Raw genomic sequence first — 24,256 nt, forward strand, 5'->3', positions numbered from 1 at the left:
CAATAACGTCAAGACACACACACACACACACAAACATTCAAACTAAAATGTTTGAAGGCAAACTCTAAAAAGGAACAACAAGGAGAAGTGTGACATTTTAGTCACTACTGTAAATACAGCCAGCGTTCTTTAGGATTAACCAGCAGATTGCAAGTGAGTCAGTTCCCCAACATGGCAAACTCACAGCAGGCCAAATCGAGGAAAGAGCAGTGAATGGAGGGGACCCAGAGGTTGGAGGAGCCAGTGTCAAAAAGCACAGTGAAGTCCTGTGGAGGGGTGCCGATGCTGATCACCCCGTAGTACTGGGCCTGAGGAGACAGTATAGGTAATACTGAGATCTGCTGTGACACCACCACTACACCTGCAAGTGTAGGTATTATTCACACAACATTTTAGACTAAAAACTTAAGCAGAGCATTTAATCTGTGTTCATTCGGCTCCATAAAAGCAAACAGAGATAAAAGTTTATGGTTCCAGCTCAACCTTATCCCTTGTTTTTCAAAATATGAAATAACAGAGGTCAGCCCATGATATCATCCAATATTTACTTATTCATTTTCTCCTTTTATTCACTGGCAGTACTGCTCAAACAAACGTTTTGACCCACAATGCCTTGTGTGGCAACAAACTCTTGGCTTAAGTGTCAATGGATGTTTTACACATCGGGCGTTATTAGAAGCTGACTCCCACCAATAAGGCTGCAACAAAACGGACCCACTCACTGTGTGGCACTCACTATCATCAACCCCCCCTGGGTTTCTGCTGACATCATGAGGAGAGGATAATGACTGAAATCTAGCTTTAACTGCTGATTGAAGTATTGTGTACATACATCCATGAAGTTGGTCAGCCTCTCCACAGGCAGGTTGGGGGAGGGAGAGCTGTCAGGTGCTCCAGTGCTCTTCGCCAAAGCCCGAAGCTCCTCCAGAGACAGCCCATTGTCGCTCATCAGGCGCCGTAGGCTTCTCGTTTTATGAAGGGGAACTCTGAAATGAGGCATTATTGAATTGAATGTCACAGGAACAACCGTTCGCGTGCGTTATGCGCGCGGAAAGGCTGCTTCCTGGTACAAAGCGCTCGCACCTTCTTTCTTCCTACAATGCAAAATTAATTAACAGGGCAAAGTGTAAACATCATTTTTAATTGCACCAGTGTCATTGTTTCTGGCACATTCATTGTAAACACGCGGGGATAATTACCCGCACAAAATAAGGAAGTCAACGCGCGCGCATACATCAACCTGGATTCAAAGAAGCCTAAGTTACTTGTCTGTTGATATGTAGCCTAACTTCGGCTGATATGTAATATTAGCTCACTCTAGTTGCTAATACATGAACTGTATTTACCTGATGATGGCGGCGCTTTGTACTACGAGCAGCGCCCCGATGATACAAGGTATCTTCAGCCGTGTCATGCCTGTCCTGGTACATATAACAAACTCTTATATTATTTCCGTTACTAACTAGCGCACACACGGACCACTATTTCAACTGACGCAGAAAGCTAAGCGAAAGTGCTTCGGCAGATTCCGCGTTTACTCGGTTTTCCCCGTTATGTGATTGGGGGAAAGTAATCAGTGCGGTATTCTGATTGGTAGAAGAGGAAGGCCATCATCCCACGTTACAGACCGGTGCAGGTCTCTGCAGGGTCACGAGCTGTATTGTGACTGAAATGATAGATAGAGCACATTCTGCAGATTTTTGAAACTCCCTCTTTTAACAATTTGTTAAATAACTTCCCCCAGAGAATATATAGACATAACCATAGCAGGCTAAACTGTACTGACGAAAAGTGAGTTCAGTAACCATCCAAATGTTTGTCTGTCTTCTGCCCGGGCTTGTCTAACATTACATTTGGGCAGTGGGAGAGAGAGATTATAAAAACAAAAGAGTTGTCAAGGCTTTTAGGGCACTGGATCCTACATTTCCCATAATGCAACCCAGTAGCATCTTTTTGTTAGATTTACATTACATTACATTACATTCGCTTTTATCCAAAGCGACTTACAGTTGCTATATATGTCAGAGGTCGCACGCCTCTGGAGCAACTAGGGGTTAAGTGAGTTAGACAGTCCCTGTCTGGTAAATGCCCATGTCTTTCAAACAGTGAACTTAAAAGAATGTCTCAACATTTTGGGAAATGCCCGAGGTACATGAGAGGATTGATACCACTCTCAGGTCAGGTGAATATAAAACTACAGCCAGCAGCAGCTTAACTTAGCTTAGCTTAGCATAAAGACTGGAAACAAAATTCACTAAATTCCTATGCTTATGAGTACCTATAAAGCTCACTAATTAACACGTTACATGTTATTTGTATAATCCATTAAAAAACTGAAATTTGAAATTGAATGTTTTGGCATTAACCCTGCAAAAAGGTGTGTTAAAATGTATAAAACTTTTAATTAGTGAGCTTTAGCTGTGCTGGTAAGTGGATTTTGTTACCTTAAGACAGAGCCAGGCAAGCTGTTTCCCCCTTTTTTAAAGGTCCAGTGTGTAATATAGAATATTCATAACTATGTTTTCAGTGGTGTATAAAGACCTTATATAATAAACCGTTATGTTTTTATTACCTTAGAATTAGCCATTTCTATCTAAATACACCGCGGGTCCTCTTACAGACTGATTCATATGGTAATAATGGTAATAATAAGAATATTTTTGTCCTCCTTAAATCTTTATTGCAAAAAGAGAAATAAAGTGTACATGATACATAAAGAAGTATACAGAACTTTGATTCGTGCAAAATATTGTATATACAGTCCCCTCCAAAAGTATTGGAACGGTAAGGCAAATTCCTTTGTTTTTGTTGTTCACTGAAGACATTTTGGTTTAAGATCAAAAGATAAATATGAGACAAGAGTCCAGAATTTCACCTTTTATTTTCTGGTATTCACATCTTTGTAGTAGCATCCATGTTGTTTCCACACACACGGAAGTCGGAAGAACAACTTCACAACAACTGCTCGGTTCACACTACTGCTGCTTAGCTCTGGGGCTTCAGACGTGTTTGGCAGGTTAATCAGCAGCATGCCCAGGTGCAGCCAGGCAGCACTCCTCCCAACACATCTTGTGTTGTGGCTTTTGGTTCCTTTTCTTTGTTTTTACAGCACAACATCCATGCAGCACATTTTCAATCATCCACTCCCTACACTACTGATTTTACATATTCCTCCCATCTCTAGTTTTGTTGGTTTTAATTTCGTCAAGCATTCAGAAATAACATGCAAATATGAGTGCTAAAAGAAGAGTTTAAAATCCAAACTGCAGTAAACAAAAATTCAAGATGAGTCGTCCATCCCACAATTGCCAACACATCAGTGACAAAGAGTAAAAAAAATCCAGGCAAGCTTAACAAGAACAAAACTTACAGTCACTTAGCCTGCTGAACGAGTTTTAAATAAACTAGTCAACAAAACCAACCAGGTGATTGGAGGAGCAGGTATCTATATGGCATTTGTGGCCTGACAAGAGTACAGGCATGTCAAACGTATGGGAGAATTATTGAGCCCTTTCCTACACTGGACACAGAAAGGATCAAACGGTGTAGTGACACAGAGAGCACTGATAACAACGGCTTCCGAACTGAAACAGGACGGTAAGTATCAGCTCTTCCTGCTTTGAATATATGTTTTATACGTTTTAGAAAAGAGTTGAGTCTAAAAGATACATGACACCAGTCTCATTCAGCGATTAGGAAACAGGTCAGTGTGGTTCCTCACATGAGATTTGCATGTACCACCAGTTTACTGAATGAAAGACAACTGCAAGCTCTGCACACTATTAACTTACATAATCAGTTAGCTTGTAAGATTTTGGCCCGAGCAGTGAAACGTTAACTTTAAAATAGCAGCAACCCTGTACAATCAGAGCACAGAGTTCTGTTTAACATACCAAACCAGCAGAGGGGGTTAGAGTAGCCAAAAACTGTACTCAAGTAAAAGCACTGTTACTTTGAAAAAACAAGTAGGGTAGTGTGGGGTAAGACGCCCCCCCAAGCTCAATGTCTATTTGCTGACACATAAAATAATATATTATAGGGTTTTTTGTATCTTGGAGATAGCCATGCTCAGGGTAACATAATATAAAGTAAAATAAATACAGTTGACAAATTAATTTGAATTTAATCAAATGTAAATTTTAGGAGAAAGTAATTTTCCTAGCTACTAGATTAAGACCCCCCCCCCCAAGCTCAATGTCTATTTTGTGACATATTAAAGAACTTCCCCAAGTCTTATATTTAATGTGGATATTATTATTATTATTATTATTATATGTTATTATATATTTCAAATGGTATTTCTCAGGTAAAGGTAAAAAAGTGAACATACAGAAATTATTTTCTTGTTGTCTCCAATATTAAATTATGATTTGGAAAACAAATCAAATTAGGAGATAATGATGTGATGTTTCATAACGTATTGCCTATTAAATACAGGTGTGTTCACTTCTTCACGTTAACTGAGGAAGATCATCTGTGGCTGAAACATTACATCAGTCACATCCACATGAAATAAGAGTAGTTTGTCTTTTTGTGTGTGCATAATTTGGTCATCATCAGGCTACACCAATGACCAAATGCAGACTGCTGGTACATCGTTAGCTTGACTGTTTACCTTAAACAGTGGTGGTGCAGTGGTTAGCACTGTTACCTCACAGCAAAAAGGTCAAGGGTTCAGAACCCGGTTGCCCCGGCCTTTCTGTGTGGAGTTTGCATGTTCTTCCCGTGTCTGTGTTGTTTCTCTCCGGGTGCTCTGGCTTCCTTCCACTGTCCAAAGACATGCATGCTAGGATAACTGGTGTCTCTAAAATTGTCCTTAGGTGTGAATGTGAGTGATTGTTTGTCTATGTGTGGCCCTGCCATGGACTGGCAACCTGTCCAGATTGTACCCCGCCTTTCGCCCGACATTAGCTGGGATAGGCTCCTGTACACAGGATAAGCAGTTGACGATGGATGCTCTTTTTTTCAACAGCGTCCAGGTGATCAGGGACTCCAAACCAATGCCAAATTGTAGAGCTACACTAGGCAAATGAGACACACCTCTTCATTTCATATTAACATTTATTAATATTTTGTGCAAAAAAATGCATTTTTCTCGATATCTTCCACGTCCTGGCAGGGACCCTGAACCAATGCCGAATTATAGTAATACAATGGGGAAATTAGACACACCTCTTCATATTAGATTTGAGTACATATTCTAATTTATTTTAGGATTTATTAAGATTTTATGGAAAAGGGTTTTTTTAATAGTCTATGCCATGTGACCCAGGGACTCCAATCTTATGCAGCATTGTAGTACTACATTAGGTAAATGAGACACACCTCTTGAAATTACATTTGAGTCCACATTTTATTTTATTAAAATTTGTTAATGATTTTGAGAAAAAAGGCTTTATTGTTTTTATAGCTTCCATGTGATGTCATTCAGTGACTCCAGACCTTTGCTGAAATGTAGTATTACACTAGACCAATGAAGCACATCTTTTCATCTTAGATTTGAGTACTTTTTCTTATTTCTATTAATATTTTTTGGAAAAGACAGCTTTATTTCAATGACATGATGCCTAGTGCCTCCAACCTTTTGCTCAATTGTAGTACTTCATTAGACAAATGAGACATACCTCTTCATATTAGATTTGAGTGCTTTTTCTTATGCTAGTACATTCTCAGCAGTCTGATGCTACGACAGCAGACTTCTATATCTTATCCCAGAAGAAAGCAGGGTGAACAGGCTGTGACTTTGTTGGTACTGTCCTGGGCTCATCACTGATGCTTGGTAGATGGGTACCAATAATCTTCTGGGCGGTTTTAATCACCTTCTGCAGAGCCCTCCCGTCCTGGACCTTGCACATCCTATGCCAGATGGTAAGGTTTCCAGTCAGGATGCTTTCGATTGCTCCACTTTAGAAGTTGAAGAATTTGCCATGGCATTCTTAAGCTTCGTTTAGAAAGACTATTATTACTACTATAATGTAGCCTACCTTTTATGACTACCCTCTCCCCCTCCCTCATATTCATTTGGAATGATGAGATGAATACAAACATTGGTTATTTACTGGTCATACCAAATGTTCGTGAGCTTGTGAGCTGACATTATGTTTTCACCTACATATCAGTTTAAAATGTTTTAACAATTACTTATTCAGGGAAAACTTAAGGATGAGAAAGCCCAACAGACTGGATGGATGTCAAGTTGAAAGGGGGAGTCATGTGCCACCTGTCACACTGTGGGCGTGTCTGTTCTGCTTTGGTCGTTTAGTTTTCAGTCAGTCATGTTATTTGTAGTCTTACTTAGTATCTGTCTTGTCTCGTATCTTAGTTCTGAGTCCTGTACCTTAGTTCATGTCTTAGTGTTCACTCCTGGTCTGTGTACTTCTGTGTTTTGCCCATGTCTATCTGAGTTCTGTTTTACCTTAGCTTCTGTCTGTTTTCCCTGTTGGTGTTAGTTTTGTGGTGATCTTTCTGCTTGTGTCTTGTGCCCTGCATTTGGGTCCACCAACCAGCTCCACCATACAGCTACCGTGACACCACCCAGTTAAAAGACGGAAGCAGCTGTGGTGTGTTGTTAAGGTAAACTGAGGGGATTTTATTTTGATCATTTAATTTTCGCCTTAAAAACTATTTCACATGGAAGCTTTGGATGAGACAATTAAAAAAGCCCCCTTTTCCATAAAATCTTAATAAATCTTCATATAAAATAAAACTCACACTACACTCACATCTAAAATGAAGAGGTGTGTCTCATTTGCCTGGTGTAGTTCTACACTTTGGCATTGATTTGTAGTCCCTGAATCACATGACATGGAAGCTATTAAAAAAGAAGAGCATTTTCTTCCATAAAATATTAATATAAAATAAAAGAAGTACTCAAAACTAATATGAAGAGGTGTGTCTCATTTGCCTAGTGTAGTACTACAATTCAGCACTGCTTTGGAGTCGGTAGGTTACATCACATGGAAGTTATTGAAAAAAGGAGCATTTTGGAAAGCAACTTGCACGAGTAACGTAACTAGTTACTTTTATCACCCAGTAATAAGTAAAGTAATAATATTACTTTTTTAAGGAGTAAAAAGTAACTAGTAATATATTACAATTTCTGAGTAACTTGCCCAACACTGATGACAACTGAGGGATATGCACCACTAAAGCACAATCAATATGACATGATAAGGGCCTGTCTCATAGAGGGCCCCTCTGTCACAATCTAGTTTTAAGATATTTGTTATTTCACTATTATGCTTATATGTTTAATCCTAAATTACTTTGTTTTAATCAAATTACCACACAGTAAACCTGTGGCCCCCAGGAGCCCTTACAGATGAATTTGTCTATGATGGTAACAACTACTGATTTTCACAATCAGGATTCAAACCCTTAAATTATATTATGGATGTGTGTGGTAATGAAATGTATTGAGGAATTTGAGGAACGGACAGGCAGATACACAGATTTTTATGCTGCATTTAGCCTATTTGAAAATAACAGTTTTGTCAATTGACAGGAATCTAACATATCACAAGAACATTCATAATGTAATGGTAATAAGTCTTTATGTAACCATACACAAGGAGAAGGGCTGCATAGTAATATAGTGCACTTTAAAACTAATTTCTCATCTTAATTGTTTCATTATGAGTGAGTTCATTTCTGTCACTTTTATACTGCAGAGCCGTCGGAAACCCCCAAGGAAAACCAACGTGATGAAGAATGCCATCACCAGCTACTATGAGGTCCCGCAGTGTGCTGACAAAGACCCAGATGCATTAGTGGTAAAACAAATTTGTATGTCAGTATTTGCATGCAATCACCTTTTCCATCTTTAAAGGAGCTGGAGACCTTCAAAGCAGTGTAACAAGTAAAAATCCTCTCACACTACTGTAATTATCCTGGGGTTTTAGTCTTTTAAGTACTTCTTGGTATTCTTTCAAATTTAATGGATTATTAGAAATGTTGATTCACTTGTTTCAGCCTCCTGTCACAGATGGAAGCCAGTTAGAGGTTGAAGTCAAACCTGTACCTAGTCCCAGGCCAAGATTACAACACAAGTCCCTGTGGAACATCAGCAACAACACTGCTGACTCTGTAGACACAACTAGCAATACAACCAAAGCAGTGGTAAGTTGAGCAGGTTAGACACTTGCCGATATTATTACTAAGGTCAATACATGATAGCACGTTTTAATTTGCATGTATTAATTTTTTTTATGTCCTTCCGTTGTCACTGTAAGAGGCCTCCTCCCACTTGTCCTCCCAGACCACCAATGAGCCAATGTGCGACTTCAAGTAAACCCACAGCAGCAGATGGCAATCTCTATGTGAAATTAAATACTGTGAAGGTATATAAACAAACTAATGTGCTTAATTTTACTCTTGAAAAGATTGCTACATGTGTTATTACTAGAAATGTGGTCCATCTCAAAGGAATAGTTGGACATTTTGGGAAACGTGCTTGTTGAACTATTCCTTTAAAATTTTCGTCAATATATTTTTAGCAACATAAATGTGTTGTTTTACAATAATGACAAAACCCTTAATGATTGAACTTTAAAGGATACAAATGGGTTATGTGGACACTAGAGATCACAAATGGTCCAGCTGCAACACATTTAGTTAGATTTCTTTGAGACACATGTGAAGATGAATCATATCTGAGTTGTTCCAAAAACTAGCTCGCCCCAGTGTAGAAGCTAGTGTACAGTTTACAGCATGAAAGCTTAGCAGTCTGTCTCACATTTTGGCATTCCACCGAATATTCTAGTTATACTCTAATGCATTATGTAACCACACTGTGGAATGTGACCACACTTTGATTTTCAGGCCACAGACAGAACAGACAGACCTGCAGTTCTGCCAAGACCTCGGCCATCCTCCCTCCCTCTCTCTACATCAGTGTGTGAAACCTCACCTCCACAGGTATGAGAGATACTGCAGAGCTGACAACAAGAGGCGATGAACTGTGTTTGTGTTTGTCATGCTGTCATGGAAAATCAGATATGTAAGCCCGCACAATTTCTTACTGGATTTTACACAGTTCAGGGTGATTTTGGTATTTTTAAACATGGGCCCGATTTTCATATATTTTGGAGTTGAAATGACAAGTAGGTACAAAAGGTTTTGGAGTCCGTGCAGTAGATGGCTTCAGCCAGCAGCTGCGACCCGGCTGCAGTGGCTGCAACATATTCCTTTGGGGCAATTGCGGCAGTCAAAATTACGTCCACAAAAAGTGCTTGTTTTTGCCATCAACAGGCTCTGCTTGTTAGACCAGGTGTCTGAAAACATCATGGGAAGGATCCCTACAAGTAACACCCTTTGTTTTAAACTAGAAACAGAACTCTTGCTCAAGGACAGTTTTCACTTTGAAATCTGGTGAGAGGCGAATTGTTGCAGGAAGATGACGGTGGAAACGTGAGTGAGAGGAGAGAGGAGTCAACTTTTTGTACCTACAAGTCATTTCAACCCCAAATTAATGATGCAAGCAGTATTGGACAGGCCCTCGCGCAGTGTCAGGGCGTGTTGCGGCTGCAGCGCAGTGTGTGGAGGTTGGGAGAGTGTCTCTGACTTTTTGCGTGTTTTGAACTGGTCATGAAGGAGTAAAATGTCACTTCCAGTATCCCGTAGGTGGTGCTAGACAAGACACGCTAATGTTGTGTAACAGTACATGAAGTTTGGACGACGCTGTGAAAATGTCATGTAAATAAAATAATGTTATTCACAAAGGCTTACTTCCTATTGCCAGTAGATGACACTATGACATTGAGTGATTATTTACATGTAGTGTTCTGGTGGCAGTCTTATCAGACAGGTAGAGTTTGACCTGAGCATGGACACTGAAGTTATAACAACTTCATGTTTCATGGTGAATCACCGACATTTGACGGCATGCCACGGACACGCCCATCTACCAAAACTCACAGATAGCACCACTTTTCATCTTCAATGCATTCAGACTGCACAGCAAAAATTTCAAATTGATTGCATTAATTCTGTAGGAGGAGTTTGTTAAACTAATGAACCTGTTAATTGTCAAAAATGACCTTTAATTCAAAATGGCCAACTTCCTGTTGAGTTTAGGGCATTGCTCCTAGAGGCTTTGTTGTAGGTCTGGACATGATACATCTGCCTTTAAACCCAAAGCACTTCATTCCATCAATCATCAGTTTACTGCTTATTTGTCACAAAACCATTTATTTTATTAAAAGTGTTCTGGGAATACATGTTGTGGTTATAGAGTTGAAAAACTAATTAAATTGCTTTGTCTATTACAGACCAGACCACCACCGCCTCAATTCAACCTGCCACCCCCGCCAGCAATGGGGAGTCCATCAGAGCCACTGTACATTGAGATGCCCACCTACCTGGAAATTCTTCCAGCGGATAAAGATGAGGTGGTGAGAAAGACAGTGCTCACACAGTACACACACATTATATTTCTGTATATTTAGCATGCTGTAATTTATTTACACTTCCTTCCGGACAACACAACCAGAGTGGCTGCTCCACTTCTCATCAACAGACCACTGAGGACACAGAGGTAGGGTTGTTCTACATTCTTTCCTTCACCTTCAAATAAACACAATTTAGTTTTGTGCTAAGTTTAAAGTTGTTTCATGAATAAAATATATTGTCTCTCTGCAACGGTTTATTATTATTATTATTTTTAAAGAAATTAACCTGTTTTCCTCAGGACATCAATGGGATGTTGACATGGTTGAAAAGAGTGTCAAGTGAGTACAACCTTTTGTTTGTTAGATACTGTATAATTGTTTTTGAAGAATGAAGAAGCACCAAACTTTGGTGTGTGTCATATTTTATATTTATTCTTAATTCCTTGACTACCAATAATCTGCATCAATTAATTTAAAAGGAAATTAACCATGCGGAAAATACACAAAAATGTAAGTCAGTAACAAAGAGTGTGACCAAGGTGTACAGTATTTAATCATCTCTGTGCTGTCACTCCATCAGAATCCAATTTCACGGTTCCATCATTGTATGGCCTCAGTATAGGCGAGGAAATGAGGTAACCACACAAAAACATTTGTCATTTATTTACATTTACACAGTTACATGTCCTCAAGTAACTTTTTAAATAAAGTGTGTTTTTTTATTTTTAACTTTTACTCTTACTTGAGTAGATTTTTAGAGAAAAAATATTGCTTTTACTTAGCTACATTTAGTTACATTCATTGTGCTACTTTTATTTATGTATTATTTTATGCATTCTTGATCTTTTAAGAAGCAGGTGGTCAGCTGGTCCCAAGTCTGCTTGTGCTTTGTTATGCTACCACAGTCACGCATCCACATGACTCTGTTCAGAGCAGAAAAATGGCTGAAGCTACAGCATGATTACAGCAGCAGTATGGTTTTCAAATAGTGCTAGCAGCTAATATTTACATATAAAAAATTTAGTGCACCCAGCCTGGTTGTGAAGTCAGTACATCAGAGAACCGTGCTGACACTGAGCTGACAGATTTACTGCTAATATGTTTATTAATAAATAGCTACACACAGTATATCATGCTTCAAAACTCCTCCTGCTTTCTGCGATACTGTAAATATTCTTACTTTTAAACCCTAAGTCAAGTAGTTATTTAGATGACCACCTTTACTTCTACTTGAGTACCTGTTTTTACAAATTAACATTAGCCTAGTTTTACGCTTGAGTACAATTTTGGCAACTCCACCCACCTCTGCAATTTGGTGCCATTAGTTTCCTGTTAAAATATTTCTACATAACAACTTAAAATTTGTTACAATTGAAGTTAATGGGCTAAACTATTTCAGAATTAATGTTGAATTTAACTGAATGAGCTGGATGAAGAAGCAGTATTTTCTGTCCCTATGCAGATCATTTAGTCAGAGAGCCATGAATGTGAGAAAGGCCCTGCAAATCTACAACCTTCTCATGGTAAAACGCAACGGAGGCCTGCGGGACATCATCGCAGAATTCATCTCCATCTCAGACGGCCTGGACAAGATGAAGAAGATGAATAAAAACATGGGCATTGCAGGAGGCACCACAGGTGCTGTGGGAGGGGTGACTGCCATGGTGGGTATCGCCTTTGCCCCTATAACCCTGGGTGCCTCGCTGATTGCTACAGCTATTGGTGCTGGTATGGTGGCGTCTGCTGGGGGTATAGGTGCCCACACAGCTATCGCCAATAAGAAGACTGTGGATAGGAAGACAATTGAGAAACTAGTAGGCGAATATAATGCAAATATTATTGATGTGGAACATTGTCTGGATTTTATCCTCTCTGGGATGAATGAGCTGCGAAGGCACAACATTCTCAGGTTACTGAGGGCAGGAGCCCCGCCTGATGCACTGAAGATGGCACATCTGTCACAGTCTGTGTTTGGCATGAACCAAGACACCTCACACGCTGGTGGGGTGTCATCTGAGAAACTGATTCAGGCTTTTGCTAAGGAAATGGATCTGTGTTTTTCAGAGAAGGATGGTCAGAAGCTGAAGAAGTCAAATAAGAGCAGGTTTTCAGGTAGAGTTCGCCTGCTGGCTGAAAATCTGCAGGATGAACTAGATCACCTGATTCAAATGTGCGAGATGTTTGGTTGAATCAAAGAACTTCTTGTTGTGTTGTGTTGTGTGCCTGTGTGTGGTGAGACAGGGAGAAAGAGATGTTTAATAATGTTTTAATTGGTTTAACTGGTAATAAAATGCCTTATTTAGCCTGCCACTTATTTTTCAATAAACATTTTGTAATTGTAAAACATAATGTGTGATTTATTTAAGCTGGAGTTGTTCAAGATTGTAGTTCTACTACAAATAATAAATAGCCTTATAAATGAAAATCACTCTCATAAGTAAAATAATGTTGTATTAATTTAGTTAAGCACCAGTTGTTACTTTTTGGGATGCAGACCGTCGGTGCGGAATGCGGAACACAAACACTGGCGGAGTGATAGTGTGGGCTCTGCGGAAGGATACCTCCTCTCCCTGCTTTTTACTAACACCTCGCCGCTGCGTGCGCCATTTTTCCTCAAGAGGAACAACAAACCAAGTGACAGCATTGTTGAACATCACTCTCTTGGCCGAAATGGCAGTGTAAAAGTGTGCCGCGACCCAGCCGCCAACAACACAGTGCATCCAGCCAGTGCACTGAGTCACTTCTAATTCAGCAAAAATGTCGTAAGTATTATTTTTTTAGAACATTTGGTCGATGACAGCTGTCTGGCCTAACGTTACAGTGCCGCGCGCCTCAGCAGCCTGATGTTATCACGAAAACAGATTTGATTGAATCCCAGTTATTATTAATTTGACCTTTACAATTAATGAGACGCGATCTAAATCGTAGAGTACTTGGAGACCTTGACTTAATAACGTTATATAAGGAATAGCAAATGATGACATAACACGTGACATGACGTTAGTATGAAACTGCATTTTGTATTTGACTAAACTGTTAAATTGTTTTAATTTAATCGTCAGTATAATGATTAGATAGCACCTTGCGTTATTGTCACGACTGCTGCGTGCCAACGTGGCAGTCAGAAAATGGTTCATTTCCTCGTTGTGTCAAAATGGCGGCTTCATGGGCGCAGTCAGAACAAAGGGAGGGTGAACCGGTTTAGAGACGGACTGACGTCAGAGTCACAAGACTGGCGGCTGGGTGGAAACACGTGATGTGTAGCAGGTGCACTGCAGTGATGGGGGCAGTGTTGTGCTAAAAATGTCATTACTTTTGAGATCAGAATCATTATTTATATCCTAACAGTATATTTAAATTTTTTTATCCACACAATGTCTTTCTGCACACAGGTAGTGTTGACATTTTTAAAGTGTAAATAGTCTCTTAATAGTCTTTATTAACTATATAATTTATTTTGACATGTTCAGATTTTAAACTGAAATGTCTTATTTTTCCTCTGTCCTCAGGTCCTTCGTGGAAACCCTCACCGTTGCTGCATTCGACAGCATAAAAGAGTTCGAAACTTTCCTAGCCTCGTCACGCACTCCTTTCGTGACCAACAACAGCCATTATGACCATGATGAAGACAAACTCACTGTTTGGCCTGGACGACATGGAGGCCCTTCTCTTGGGACCTTCCTCTCTCATGGCTGACGCCATGGACCTCCTGTCTTTTCACCCTGATCGAGAACAACAGGAAAGAGGAGGAACCTCATTTGAGGGGGACACCTCACCTGCTTCACCCCTCACCTCCTCGTCGCTGTCTTCTTCCTCCTCTCCTCCTCCCTTCTACTCTCCTCCTACCTCGCCACCGGCCGTCCTCCTCCGTGAGGACAAAGCTGGGACTGAGTCGGACCTGCTCTCCCTCCCCTGGTTGGGCCACCCTGAACAGCCGAGACGGACGGTATCGGATGACGGCAAAGGTAATGATGGTGTTCAGTCTTAATAATCGGAAAGCACTCTATACCCTTCAAAATGCCTAGAGCCTCATCAATATAATGCCCGATTTGCCTCCACAGAGGATGTGTTCGGTGACCTTGACTGGATGGCCGAGAGGGTGGATCTGAGCGAGTTTGACCTGGACTCTCTGATTGGCTCCTGCAGTCCTACTGAAGAGTCCCGCAGCTCTCCAGAAGACCTCCTCGCCTCCCTGGATTGCCCCATGGAGCTTGACTCCCTCGCCATGCCCGCTCTCTCAACTCCTGTGCTCTCGAGTCTCCCCTCCGCTTCTCTTTCAAGTAATCCTCCTCCCACCCCTCCCACTGTCTGTACAGAGCCTTCTGTCATTACACTGGATGAGCCAGAATCCCACATTGATGAGCAGGATGTTCCTTCACCTGCTCTGTTTGTCCCAGAGCCACAGGAGGAGCTGGAAATCAAATCTGAGCCTGCTTCTCCAGCCCCGTCACCACACTTGGTTGATTCTCCGTCCTCCCCAGCCTACACCCTGGACCTAGGCAGTGAAGTGGACGTCTCAGAGAGTGAGGTGAAGCCAGTTGTGGCTTCTGTTATCCCTCAGGTCCCGAGGATAGTACTCTCCCTTTCACCAACCCGCATTGTCCTCGTTCTGGCTCCCAAAGATGAAGTTTCATTCACCACCACTGTAACTACCCCATCAGAGGTCATCCATTCCTCCCCTCCACCAAAGTCCTCCAGAAGCAGGCCTTACCCCGAGCCCAAATATAAAGCCAGTCCACCCTCCCCCAGCGCCACCAGTGTCAAAGTCAAGTCCCCCGGGGGTGCAGGTGGAGATGAAAGGGCACCTTTGAAAGCAACAAAGGCCAAGAAATTAAAGAAGATGGAGCAGAATAAGACAGCTGCCACACGTTACAGGCAGAAGAAGAGAGCTGAGCAGGAGTCCATCACTAAAGAGCATGAACGCCTGAAGAGGAAGAACATGGAGCTGACTGAGAAGGCAGAGTCCATGGCCAGGGAGATCGAGTACCTGAAAGAGCTGATGGAGGAGGTCCGTCAGGCCAAGATCAAAAAAGGTCTTAGTGATGACCCCTAGAGGTGAGACCTAACAGTGTGTTTGGTATGTGACAATTCAGAAAGATTCATTTATTTTTCATGCAAATAAGTAAAGTTTGTGTTCTGTTCAATGTTTGTGGAAACATCTTTTTAAATATTTAACACTGGTATTACATTTAGAATACTATAGTCAAGTTTAGAGTAGACCTATGGAAACAAGTATTCTACAACCTTCAGAATATTATCTTGTGTGCTGTTTCTTGTAATGTTTGTACACTTTTCCAATCTGTGGACCTCATTAACTTGCCAGTAGGATGTCCTTTTAAAAAAAAAAATCTGTATGTATTATATTATAACCAGATCATGTATTATCTCTCAATAAAGAGTCTTGAATCTTATTACTGTCTTTGGTGTTTTTCCCTCTGGCTATCAATAATTTATATTGGGAGGATAGCAGTAGAATGGTTGCTATTGGATATTTTGGGTAATTTCATTATAACAGCTGTGTAAATGTACGCATCACTTAGCACAATAGGAACTGTTCGAGAGGATTAATGCAGTGTGATTAGGCATGAAAGATGATAAATGCCAGTTTATATGTACCCTACTGTGTAAGGTTGGCCTGGAAGGCCAAACCACAGGTCTGAACTCAGTCAAAGGCTACAGTGCAGGAGATTTTTACATAACAGGATCAGTAAAGCACAGGTTTGACCTGTTTTAGTCTGTTCAGAACCTAACCTAGTCCCAAACACAGTTTTTGTTCCCGGCCTGATAATGCATAATGTGTGTGTGGAGGCCCAGATGTCCGTCCTCTTTCAAACAAAGTAGAAAGAGGATCATGGAGCCCGCCTGATCAGCATTGTGCTGCAGACACATGGGTGTTCAGTCAACTGACAGTCATGTGAATTAAAATGAAATTTGTCAATACAAGGTAAACAAGTCTCAAAAATGTTCTGTCCGTCTGCTGATGACTAAATTAAGACACTAGCTGAAGTGTATAGTGATGCTTTAAAGAATACACATGGATTTATTAATCTGTGTGACAATAAGAGGGAAAAAAAAAGAAAAGAGGAAGTGCTGACCTAGGCACAGCTTGAATAATATCAACAAAAATGCGCACGTTCAGCTAACAACTGGCCCTAGGTGTTCACGCTGTAATTGGCCCAGGCTTTTTTCCAGATAGCTTAGGGACGATCTATATCTGGAGGCATGCCAAAGTCAAGATGGTGCAGAGCTACTTAGAACAGGAAAAACGTTTCTTCCTGAAAAACCTGGTGGAATGTCCTTATTTTTCAAGGGATAATTATCAGATTATTACTTTCAGAACAATATTCATGAAAGGCCACATCTTATTTAGAGTTGTTTGAGACATGGTTACCTGACTAGATAAGGCTGCCAGGATTAATACAACCCTACAAAATGCAGTACTGTATGCCCACTGTATGTACTGACAATAGTTTTTGGCAAGGTAAACTTGATGAATTTAGAAAAAAGCTTTTATTTTGCCTTGGCCTTTGTTCTGCCTAAGCCAGACAATATAAAGGTTCCACATAAAATCCTTGGATTTCTTTTTATTAATTTATTAAACACTCTAAACCGTTGACCTAGGAATGTAATTATCCACACAGGCAGTATTTCTGTGGGTGGCAGACAAATCTACTTGCTACCGCGCCACCAACTGATGAGACTCCACAATTACTACTCCCACCACAGAGTTATCCAATGCATGTCAGAATAATTATGACTTTTGTCTTGTAGGACAGTACTGCAGTCCGTCGATGAAGCAAAGTGCACGGCAGATTAAAAAATAGGTCAATAACATGATGAAAGCCAAACATACACAACAATATATCCATATCTTTTATTGTCTGAGGATGTGCAGAGTAGCGATGATGCAATCACCATTTGGGAAGGACCACACAGGAAGTAACGTCACTTTGGCTACAATAAAGTGGTAGAATCTACACAGTGAAAAATGCTTGGCTAAAAGTACAATGGAACATATTTTACACTGTAAATATACATGGCTTATACAATATATTCACAGGTGAAGTGGGACTGTAAGACTCCAAATGAATGTTTTAAACATCATATCAAATTGTCAAGTCATGCTTGTCACTTAGTGCTGTGTTAGCCTACATCACAGGATGAAGCACAGAGTCAGTAAAGCATAGGGGAAGCAGTGTCAGGGTTTGTAAAAATAAAATTTAACAGCATGGCAGTGGTATCGGTCACACATTATATATGCTTTTATTTGTACATTTCAGAGCACGAATTCTCTTTTTCTTTCATTTTTGCACTTGTAAAGGTAGAAGATGTGATGTTTTACCAGAAATCCCCATATAGACTTGCTCAAGCAAGAGTCAGGGGAATAAGAAGTGAGGTTGCCTTCAACTCTATAGGCACGCGTTGTCCTGCATGCGATGTCTTAACATGCCTCTGAGAGTTGAATACATATATATATTATTTTTTCAAAACGCCGCTGTCGACGTCAGGAACAGATGTCTCGATGATGTAGAAAAAGGTAGTAAAAGCCCTATTTGAGCTCGAGTGGTTCATGAGGTTATGTTGTTTCTGTAGCATGCGAAAGCTGGATGTAGCCTAGAGGGTACTGCCCTGCCGCAGGGCCGTACACCCACTCTCACGCTTTGATGCTGAGGCACGTAGCTGTTTCTACCTTGTCGATAAATGCACTGGATGTGTGACCAGAGACAGCGAAGCGGAGCCAGCCCAAGCTGCTCCGCGGGGATCTGTGCACACAGTTTCAGCCTTTCATTACTGTTTTTAGAGCTCCTCCAGTGCATGAATGCTACAGCAGAGGTGAGCTAAGAATGACTATATTTCCTTCCTTCCTTATTCAACTGATCTTCTTTAGCACAAGAGAACCAAAATGAACCAATTCCAACCAAAGTGCAAACACTGACTCTCTTCTCTCTCTTCAAAAATTTTAATTTATATATGACTTACGTCTGCAGTTTGGCAATCAGCATTAATCAACAATTCTTTAAATGTACCAGATTTTGTCCTAGAGGAAGCATTTCAATCCTGACTCCCTGAGCAGAAACTAACCAAATGTTACCGAAAAGGGATTTAGTATGATTCATGTGAAAGAGCAGAGCCTTATCGTATTTTTCATGTCTGTACTTTTACATCTAAAGACCCTTCTCACTTCTTTTTTCTGTTACATTAGTGTGCACACGTTCCAGTACACGTTATTATCTTTTGTCACACTGTCCACGTTTTGGTTTGGTATATTCACTCAAACCTTTTCCTTTGAACGCTTGTTGATTCAAACTACTTTGAACTGAATGACAGAAATGGCACTTGATGCAGAACGGGGGATGACGTAAAAGTCATGGTACAAGTCAGACACAGAAACAATCCTCTTAGTCTTACAGTAACCAAGAGTGACAAACTTATGGCAGACCTGAGTCCTACCTCCCAATCTCACTAGTCATGATAATATTGCCTTTTTAAGCATATCCCTTTTGGTTTTGATTTTACGCTTTCAACTTGTAATACAAAGTTTATCAGTGCAGTCTGAACATAGTTACAATGATGAGTAATTCATTACTCCGCAGTGTGGAAAGAAGGTCTCTTTAGCAGCAGTTGATATCTGTGTACATGCTCATGGACAGGGACTGAACTCTGGTCCCTTGAAGCAGAAGCAGGATATTCCTCCTCCTCTTGGGTTCGAGGAGTGTTTGCACTCTCAGTCCGGGGTCGACCTTTGCTCGGCAATCAGTGAGTTTGGTCTTTACAGTTCTAACAAAAAGCTACTCATTTAATTTTCCCGAAAACTCTTCAGAGTCTGAACAGGATATCTAGATGAGGTTCAAGTTACACATGGTGATGTTTCGGGTCTGCTGGAGACTCAGAACGATGATAAAAAGCGGGACCACTTTCCTTTTAGTGCGAGCGGGTCACTGCAGCTGGCATCCTCGACAGTCGTCTTCTGGCTCGGTGTTGTCAGAAGAGTATGAGCTCTCCTCGCTCACTGTCAAATGCAACACATACATTAGATGGATGTATGGTAAGAAATTTCAGTGGTTGGACACACAGACATACATGTACGTTTAGATATGTCTGTTTTCACTGCAACATAAGACAGAAAATATAAATACAGGAAAATATATGTGAGAATAAAATTGTGTGACTTACACCACTCGGTCTGTATGGGGAGAAAAGCCTTGTCACCGTTCTCTCTGATCATCTCCTCTATCTTATCCAGGAGGACTGACACACTCCTGTCCTTTCCAGGAGTCTTACTGTCCAGGACGTGGTAATAGTTCCCACAGAATTCGAGTAGTCTTTGCAGCTCCCGCCCACCTCTCAGGATGTGCTCCTCGATGGGCGTGCGGCCCAGCCAATCACCACAGCTGAACAGCACCATGGTGTGGAGGCACGCAGTGTCACCGAACAGAGTCTCTATGTGAGCCAGGAGCGTTCGCCGCTTCCTGGCAGTGAGGGACGAGACGACGGGGAGGACCAGCAGCAGGGTGTGGGGTCCAGGTCGCAGGAGGGCAGCTCCGCGCTGGGACTCCTGGCGGATGCGCTTCGGGGTTCGCCTCACTGAGAACCAATCCCAGCCCGGGGTGTCGACGATAGTGATCCGACGACCGGAAACGAGCGCCTGCCTCCTAAGGCACAACTCCGTCTCCTGGCCCGACTCAAAGTACCGACGGCCCAGGATGGAGTTCCCCACCGAGCTCTTTCCAACGCCCTTCCAGCCCAACAAGAGCAGTCTCAACTCTGTAAACCCAGAAAGACAGACAGAATGGCAGACAAAGAAAGAATGAGACGAGGAGAGTAAGATGGGGAGAGAAAGAAAATCCATTAGGAATAAAATAATTTACCATCTAATGAGTAAACTGTTTCCCAGAACACCAAGAGGTCTTTTTTCCTAGGAGCAGTATTATGACCGCATGACTCACTCACTTACACACATCAACACTCACTAACACACACATCCAGCTCCCTCATACCTCTGGGAGGTCCTCCAATCATCTGCTCCCTCTGTCTAGCGTGCTCCTCCATCCTTATCCTCTCCTCCTCCAGAGCTCTCCTGGCCTGCTCTTCTTCCAGTAAAATCAACTCATTCACCTCAAAGTACCAGCCTGCACGACAGCAACAAAACATTATCCACTGTTTCCAATGACTTCTATAACACAATTAGTGTAATTACACGTCATAATACAAAAACTGCAGAAGTTAAGTTCCGCATACAGTACTATTATTTTGTGTATCACCGCACAAGATTCGAGGAACATCACTTAATGTGAAAAACAAACCTTGGTTGTCAGTTATCATTTCCTCCACCTTTTCCATCAGCTCGGGTACTTGTGTGTTGTCTTCCGTGTCTTTCCGAGTGTTGTCAAAGGCGTGGTACCTGCAGGTGGAAGAAACACATTCTTAAAGGATTCACATTCTCCACTTTTACTCAATAAGGTTCACTTTAATGTAAAAACAGTTGTATACTAGGGTCGCACCTAATGGTAACAATTTTTTTTTACCTAATAGAACAATTAATACATCCAAAATAAACATCAAAACCTTAAAATACTCTTACTGTTTTCATCATCATATCTATAAAACTGACACATAAAATAATTTCCTAATCACTGCTGTGTTGATATTGATGATGATATTAATAATAATAACAGACCTTATTTGTCAGATACCAGATCAGAAAAAAAACTGGACCTAGATTAATATAAACACTGTATGTTCACCCTTCCCTTGAATGGAAAACCTGTATTTGGACTGAAGTACTCAACTTGAAACTTTATTTCATCACTGGAGTAATATGCAAGATAATCACTAATTTTAATTTTTCCATCAGTGTGGGTCAAGAAATATAAGAAACGATTTGTAGTAACGTTAGTTTAAGCCACAACAGCAACGGTGCAGACATTACTTTAAACATGGGGGCGATGAAGAAACATTTATAAAAGCAATTTTAAGTGACTACTACTTACAGAAACACGTTCCTCGTGTTGTTCATCCTAATATATCGTGCTTGTGTGGGGACAAAAAGTAAACAGGATTTGAGGTGCTGTCTTGAAAAAGGGCTCCAGGATGATTTTGCTTCAAGGGTTTGTGCATAGCAGTTGTACTGCAGTGACAAGCCATTTCCAGTTTACAGAGCTTACAGAGCACCACATTGTTGATTATGTCGAAGTAAAAAAAAACCTGCTGATGTCATTGTGATGCCACCAGGGTTTTCTCAGTTTTGGCTTGAGACTTTTTTTTAACAGAAAGCCTTTAACAGAAATCTCTGGAGTGCCCCTTTCATCTACACAAACGAGATTTGATGGTTTCAAAAGATCAGATGCGTACAGATGCAGAAGTCACCCTGTGAAAAGACTGCGCCACTGATTTAGTGAGGCACTCCCCCATAACATATCCGCCTCACCACGGACAGAACAAGAGATGTCTTTTTTGTCCCATGCATTCTTCTTCCTTATCAAAACCTGGCGCCCACATTACCCACAATGCAACTCAACAGTTTAGTCAGAGATTCTGTGTGTAGCAGCTAATGTAGCCTCGAGCCACAAGCATAGATGAGGAGCGGGAATGACATCACTTGAGGCAGTTGATCAGACTTCACACACAGCTCCCTCTGGAGCCACAGCAGGCTTTACAGCATGCAGTAGCACTCCCCAAGACCTGCAAACAGACTTTGATATGTAAATAAAATCTGCTGTCAATTGAACTGCTGCTGCACTGTTGCTCCAACCACAAGATTCAGCTATTAGTTGTGATTGTTTTGCTTGCACAGGGCTAACAAAGACTTGACACAGATGTGTCACGCAGACATTAGAGCAGACGTTTGTGAAATCAAAGAGAGAGGGAGAGAAAACAGACATTGTACCTGCTTCCACATCTCTCCACCAGCCACTGCAGGGACTCTCCAGTGTTCGCTATGTGCTCCTCGATGAAGACACCGTTGGGCAGCTTGTCCATCCCAGTGAAGACCACCATGGAGTACCTCCAGGTCCCTCCGCCCAGGGCCCCCAGCTGGTCCTCTGCAGCCCTCCTCTGGATGTCAGTGAAGGGCTGGGTTACCGACACCACCAGCAGGATGGCGTGGGGTCCGGGAGGGCAGAGAATGGCCCCCATGCATGGCCCCTCGCTGTCCAGGCTCGGCGCTGGTTGCGCAGGGCTGTCTGACTCTGCGCCGGCGTTGTCGTCATTGTCAGCTTCGGTGTTCTCTTCCGGGTCACTGGGGATGGCCCATGGCGGAGTGTCGACCACAGTGACCCGTCGCCCGTAGATCTCTGTCTGGCCCACGTTGCTGTGTGTAGTCTCTGTCCCTGCGTCGAAGACCTCATCCCCCAGGATGGTGTTGGCGGTGGAGGTCTTACCAGACTGTGGTCCCCCCAGGATCAGCAGTCTGCGCTCAGGGGGGTGTCGGCCCCTGGGATCCCCTGGTGAAACACAGAAAGATTATACTGGAGGTTCACCACAAGGACGGGTTTGTTAGTTTTATTTTCTGACTGCTGCCTGAAGCACAGCAGTTGCCCCCCCCACAGGAAATTATCTTTACTTTATTATTCTGTTTAATCCCCTCTTCTGTCTCTGAAGTGATGTCTTACGCCCACAAGAGGAAACTTCTGCGCTCTTTCAACTGCAACATATAGTTTTGTCCTTTTCCAACTCATGGACTCTCCCTCATTTCTTCTTAGACTTCCCCCGTGTGCCCTTCTTAGATGAGCTCATTGCTACATTTCCATAACTGCTTTCTCTTCTATGCTTCCTTATCCCCTTCTTTTCGCCTAACCCTCCTCCCAGCATGCCTCCTCTTTGTTTTCCTCTGGCCTTCAGAAAAATTGGGTCAGAGAGGAGGGACGTTGGACTCCTTCCAGACAGAATGGCATGTGGACAGGATATGATTTACTTTGAGTAAAAGTTACATGAAAAAGATAAATGTTTTGATTGCAGAAGAATATGAATATTCAGAAAAGAACGACTCATGCTCTGTGTGGATAACAGGAGGGAGAGATTATGGAGGAAGAGAAGGAAGTTTACTGATTTACCCTGTTACTTCCTGCTGCTGACACTTTTCATGTGAGCTGCTAAACACAGAAGTTGACTCAAGCAACAGTTTGCCAGTACTGTGAACAAACATGAAATGGGTCTGAGAGTTTACCCCGGATGCTGTGACTGAACAAGGACGGGGAATCTGCAGCGAGGTGTGCAGCTAAAGGATTAAAAGCCCACTTACCTGTGTCAGAGGCAGAGGACACAGCAGCCATCTTGTGTGTGGAACCTCTGGCTTCCTCCTCCTCGGCACCCCTCCTCCTTCTCCTTCTCGCCTCCACGGTGGATTCCTCTTCTTGCCTTTTCAGAAAGCGACGGATCCTGAGTGGTGTGTGAAAGGCTGACAGCTCAAATGCTTCTTGGCTCTCTCTTTCACTCTAACCCTCATTCTACTGCAGTGTAACTCACTCTATCTTCTGTCCCTGTGTCTACCGTTTCCTCCCCTTTATCTCCCCATAAATCCACTGCCATTCAACTTCTCCCCTCTTTTTTGTATTACTGTTTTCCACACCCCCTCACCCTACTATGGCTCTTTTCCGTCCTTTCCTCCCTAGCTTCTCTCCTCTTCTCCTCGTCTTCCAGCGCGCCTTCTTTTATTTATTTATCTGTCCAAGCAAAAGCGAAAGATTGTGCAATGCAATAGACAGGAAGCCAAATCCACCCCTGCTGCAGCAGCTCGGGGAAGATGTCTCGTCATGTTTTCCTCAAAACAGAGGAAGCTGATCCTCCCACTTGCTCCTATCACACAGCAGCAGCAGCAGCAGCAGCAGCAGTGTGGCACTGTATGCAGACTGCAGTCAGGAGGACAGATA

The 24,256-nt window shown here is 41.9% G+C and overlaps 4 protein-coding genes across 10 annotated transcripts in view; 2 read left to right on the top strand and 2 right to left on the bottom strand.

Moving 5' to 3' along the window:
* LOC123958306 (cathepsin D-like) overlaps positions 1-1,510 on the bottom strand; it is a 5,296-nt gene extending 3,786 nt beyond the window's left edge. The window contains exons 1-3 of the mRNA XM_046031602.1: positions 1,347-1,510; positions 833-986; positions 172-308 (exon numbers count right to left, since the gene is read on the bottom strand). Of these exons, the coding sequence (XP_045887558.1) occupies positions 172-308; positions 833-986; positions 1,347-1,414 (359 nt within the window). The 5' untranslated portion in view covers positions 1,415-1,510. The remainder of the gene's footprint in view (positions 1-171; positions 309-832; positions 987-1,346) is intronic.
* Positions 1,511-2,890: 1,380 nt separating this feature from the next.
* LOC123985898 lies at positions 2,891-12,715 on the top strand. 4 transcript variants are annotated; one of them, XM_046073886.1, is made up of 10 exons: positions 2,891-3,597; positions 7,671-7,772; positions 7,972-8,118; positions 8,232-8,339; positions 8,821-8,916; positions 10,269-10,388; positions 10,490-10,534; positions 10,688-10,727; positions 10,969-11,023; positions 11,851-12,715. In XM_046073886.1, exons 2-10 carry the CDS (start codon positions 7,704-7,706, stop codon positions 12,575-12,577), a joined length of 1,407 nt encoding a protein of 468 aa, XP_045929842.1. In that variant the 5' UTR covers positions 2,891-3,597; positions 7,671-7,703; the 3' UTR covers positions 12,578-12,715. The 4 variants fall into 4 exon arrangements, with proteins under 4 accessions (XP_045929842.1, XP_045929825.1, XP_045929836.1 ...); XM_046073869.1 differs by having other exon boundaries at positions 2,894-3,597; positions 10,269-10,391; XM_046073880.1 differs by lacking the exon at positions 2,891-3,597 and adding an exon at positions 6,515-6,573 and having other exon boundaries at positions 10,269-10,391.
* A 260-nt stretch (positions 12,716-12,975) lies between these two features.
* atf4b (activating transcription factor 4b) lies at positions 12,976-15,799 on the top strand. The gene is made up of 3 exons (XM_046073907.1): positions 12,976-13,150; positions 13,898-14,353; positions 14,450-15,799. The coding sequence occupies exons 2-3, from the start codon at positions 14,002-14,004 to the stop codon at positions 15,439-15,441; spliced, it is 1,344 nt and encodes a 447-aa protein (XP_045929863.1). The 5' UTR covers positions 12,976-13,150; positions 13,898-14,001; the 3' UTR covers positions 15,442-15,799.
* A 1,448-nt stretch (positions 15,800-17,247) lies between these two features.
* Positions 17,248-24,256, bottom strand: part of si:dkey-110g7.8 (GTPase IMAP family member 8) — a 9,021-nt gene continuing 2,012 nt past the window's right edge. For 3 of the 4 annotated variants that reach the window (XM_046073811.1, XM_046073780.1, XM_046073800.1), the window contains exons 3-7: positions 22,276-22,831; positions 20,693-20,790; positions 20,387-20,518; positions 19,563-20,153; positions 17,248-19,398 (exon numbers count right to left, since the gene is read on the bottom strand). In XM_046073811.1, coding sequence (XP_045929767.1) covers positions 19,325-19,398; positions 19,563-20,153; positions 20,387-20,518; positions 20,693-20,790; positions 22,276-22,831 — 1,451 coding nt within the window. In that variant the 3' untranslated portion in view covers positions 17,248-19,324. Of the gene's footprint in view, positions 19,399-19,562; positions 20,154-20,386; positions 20,519-20,692; positions 20,791-22,275; positions 22,832-23,628; positions 24,223-24,256 lie in introns of those variants that run through there. The other variant, XM_046073790.1, reaches the window with a different exon arrangement.

Source organism: Micropterus dolomieu, linkage group LG02 (assembly GCF_021292245.1).
Source record: "Micropterus dolomieu isolate WLL.071019.BEF.003 ecotype Adirondacks linkage group LG02, ASM2129224v1, whole genome shotgun sequence".
Lineage (NCBI taxonomy): Eukaryota > Metazoa > Chordata > Actinopteri > Centrarchiformes > Centrarchidae > Micropterus > Micropterus dolomieu.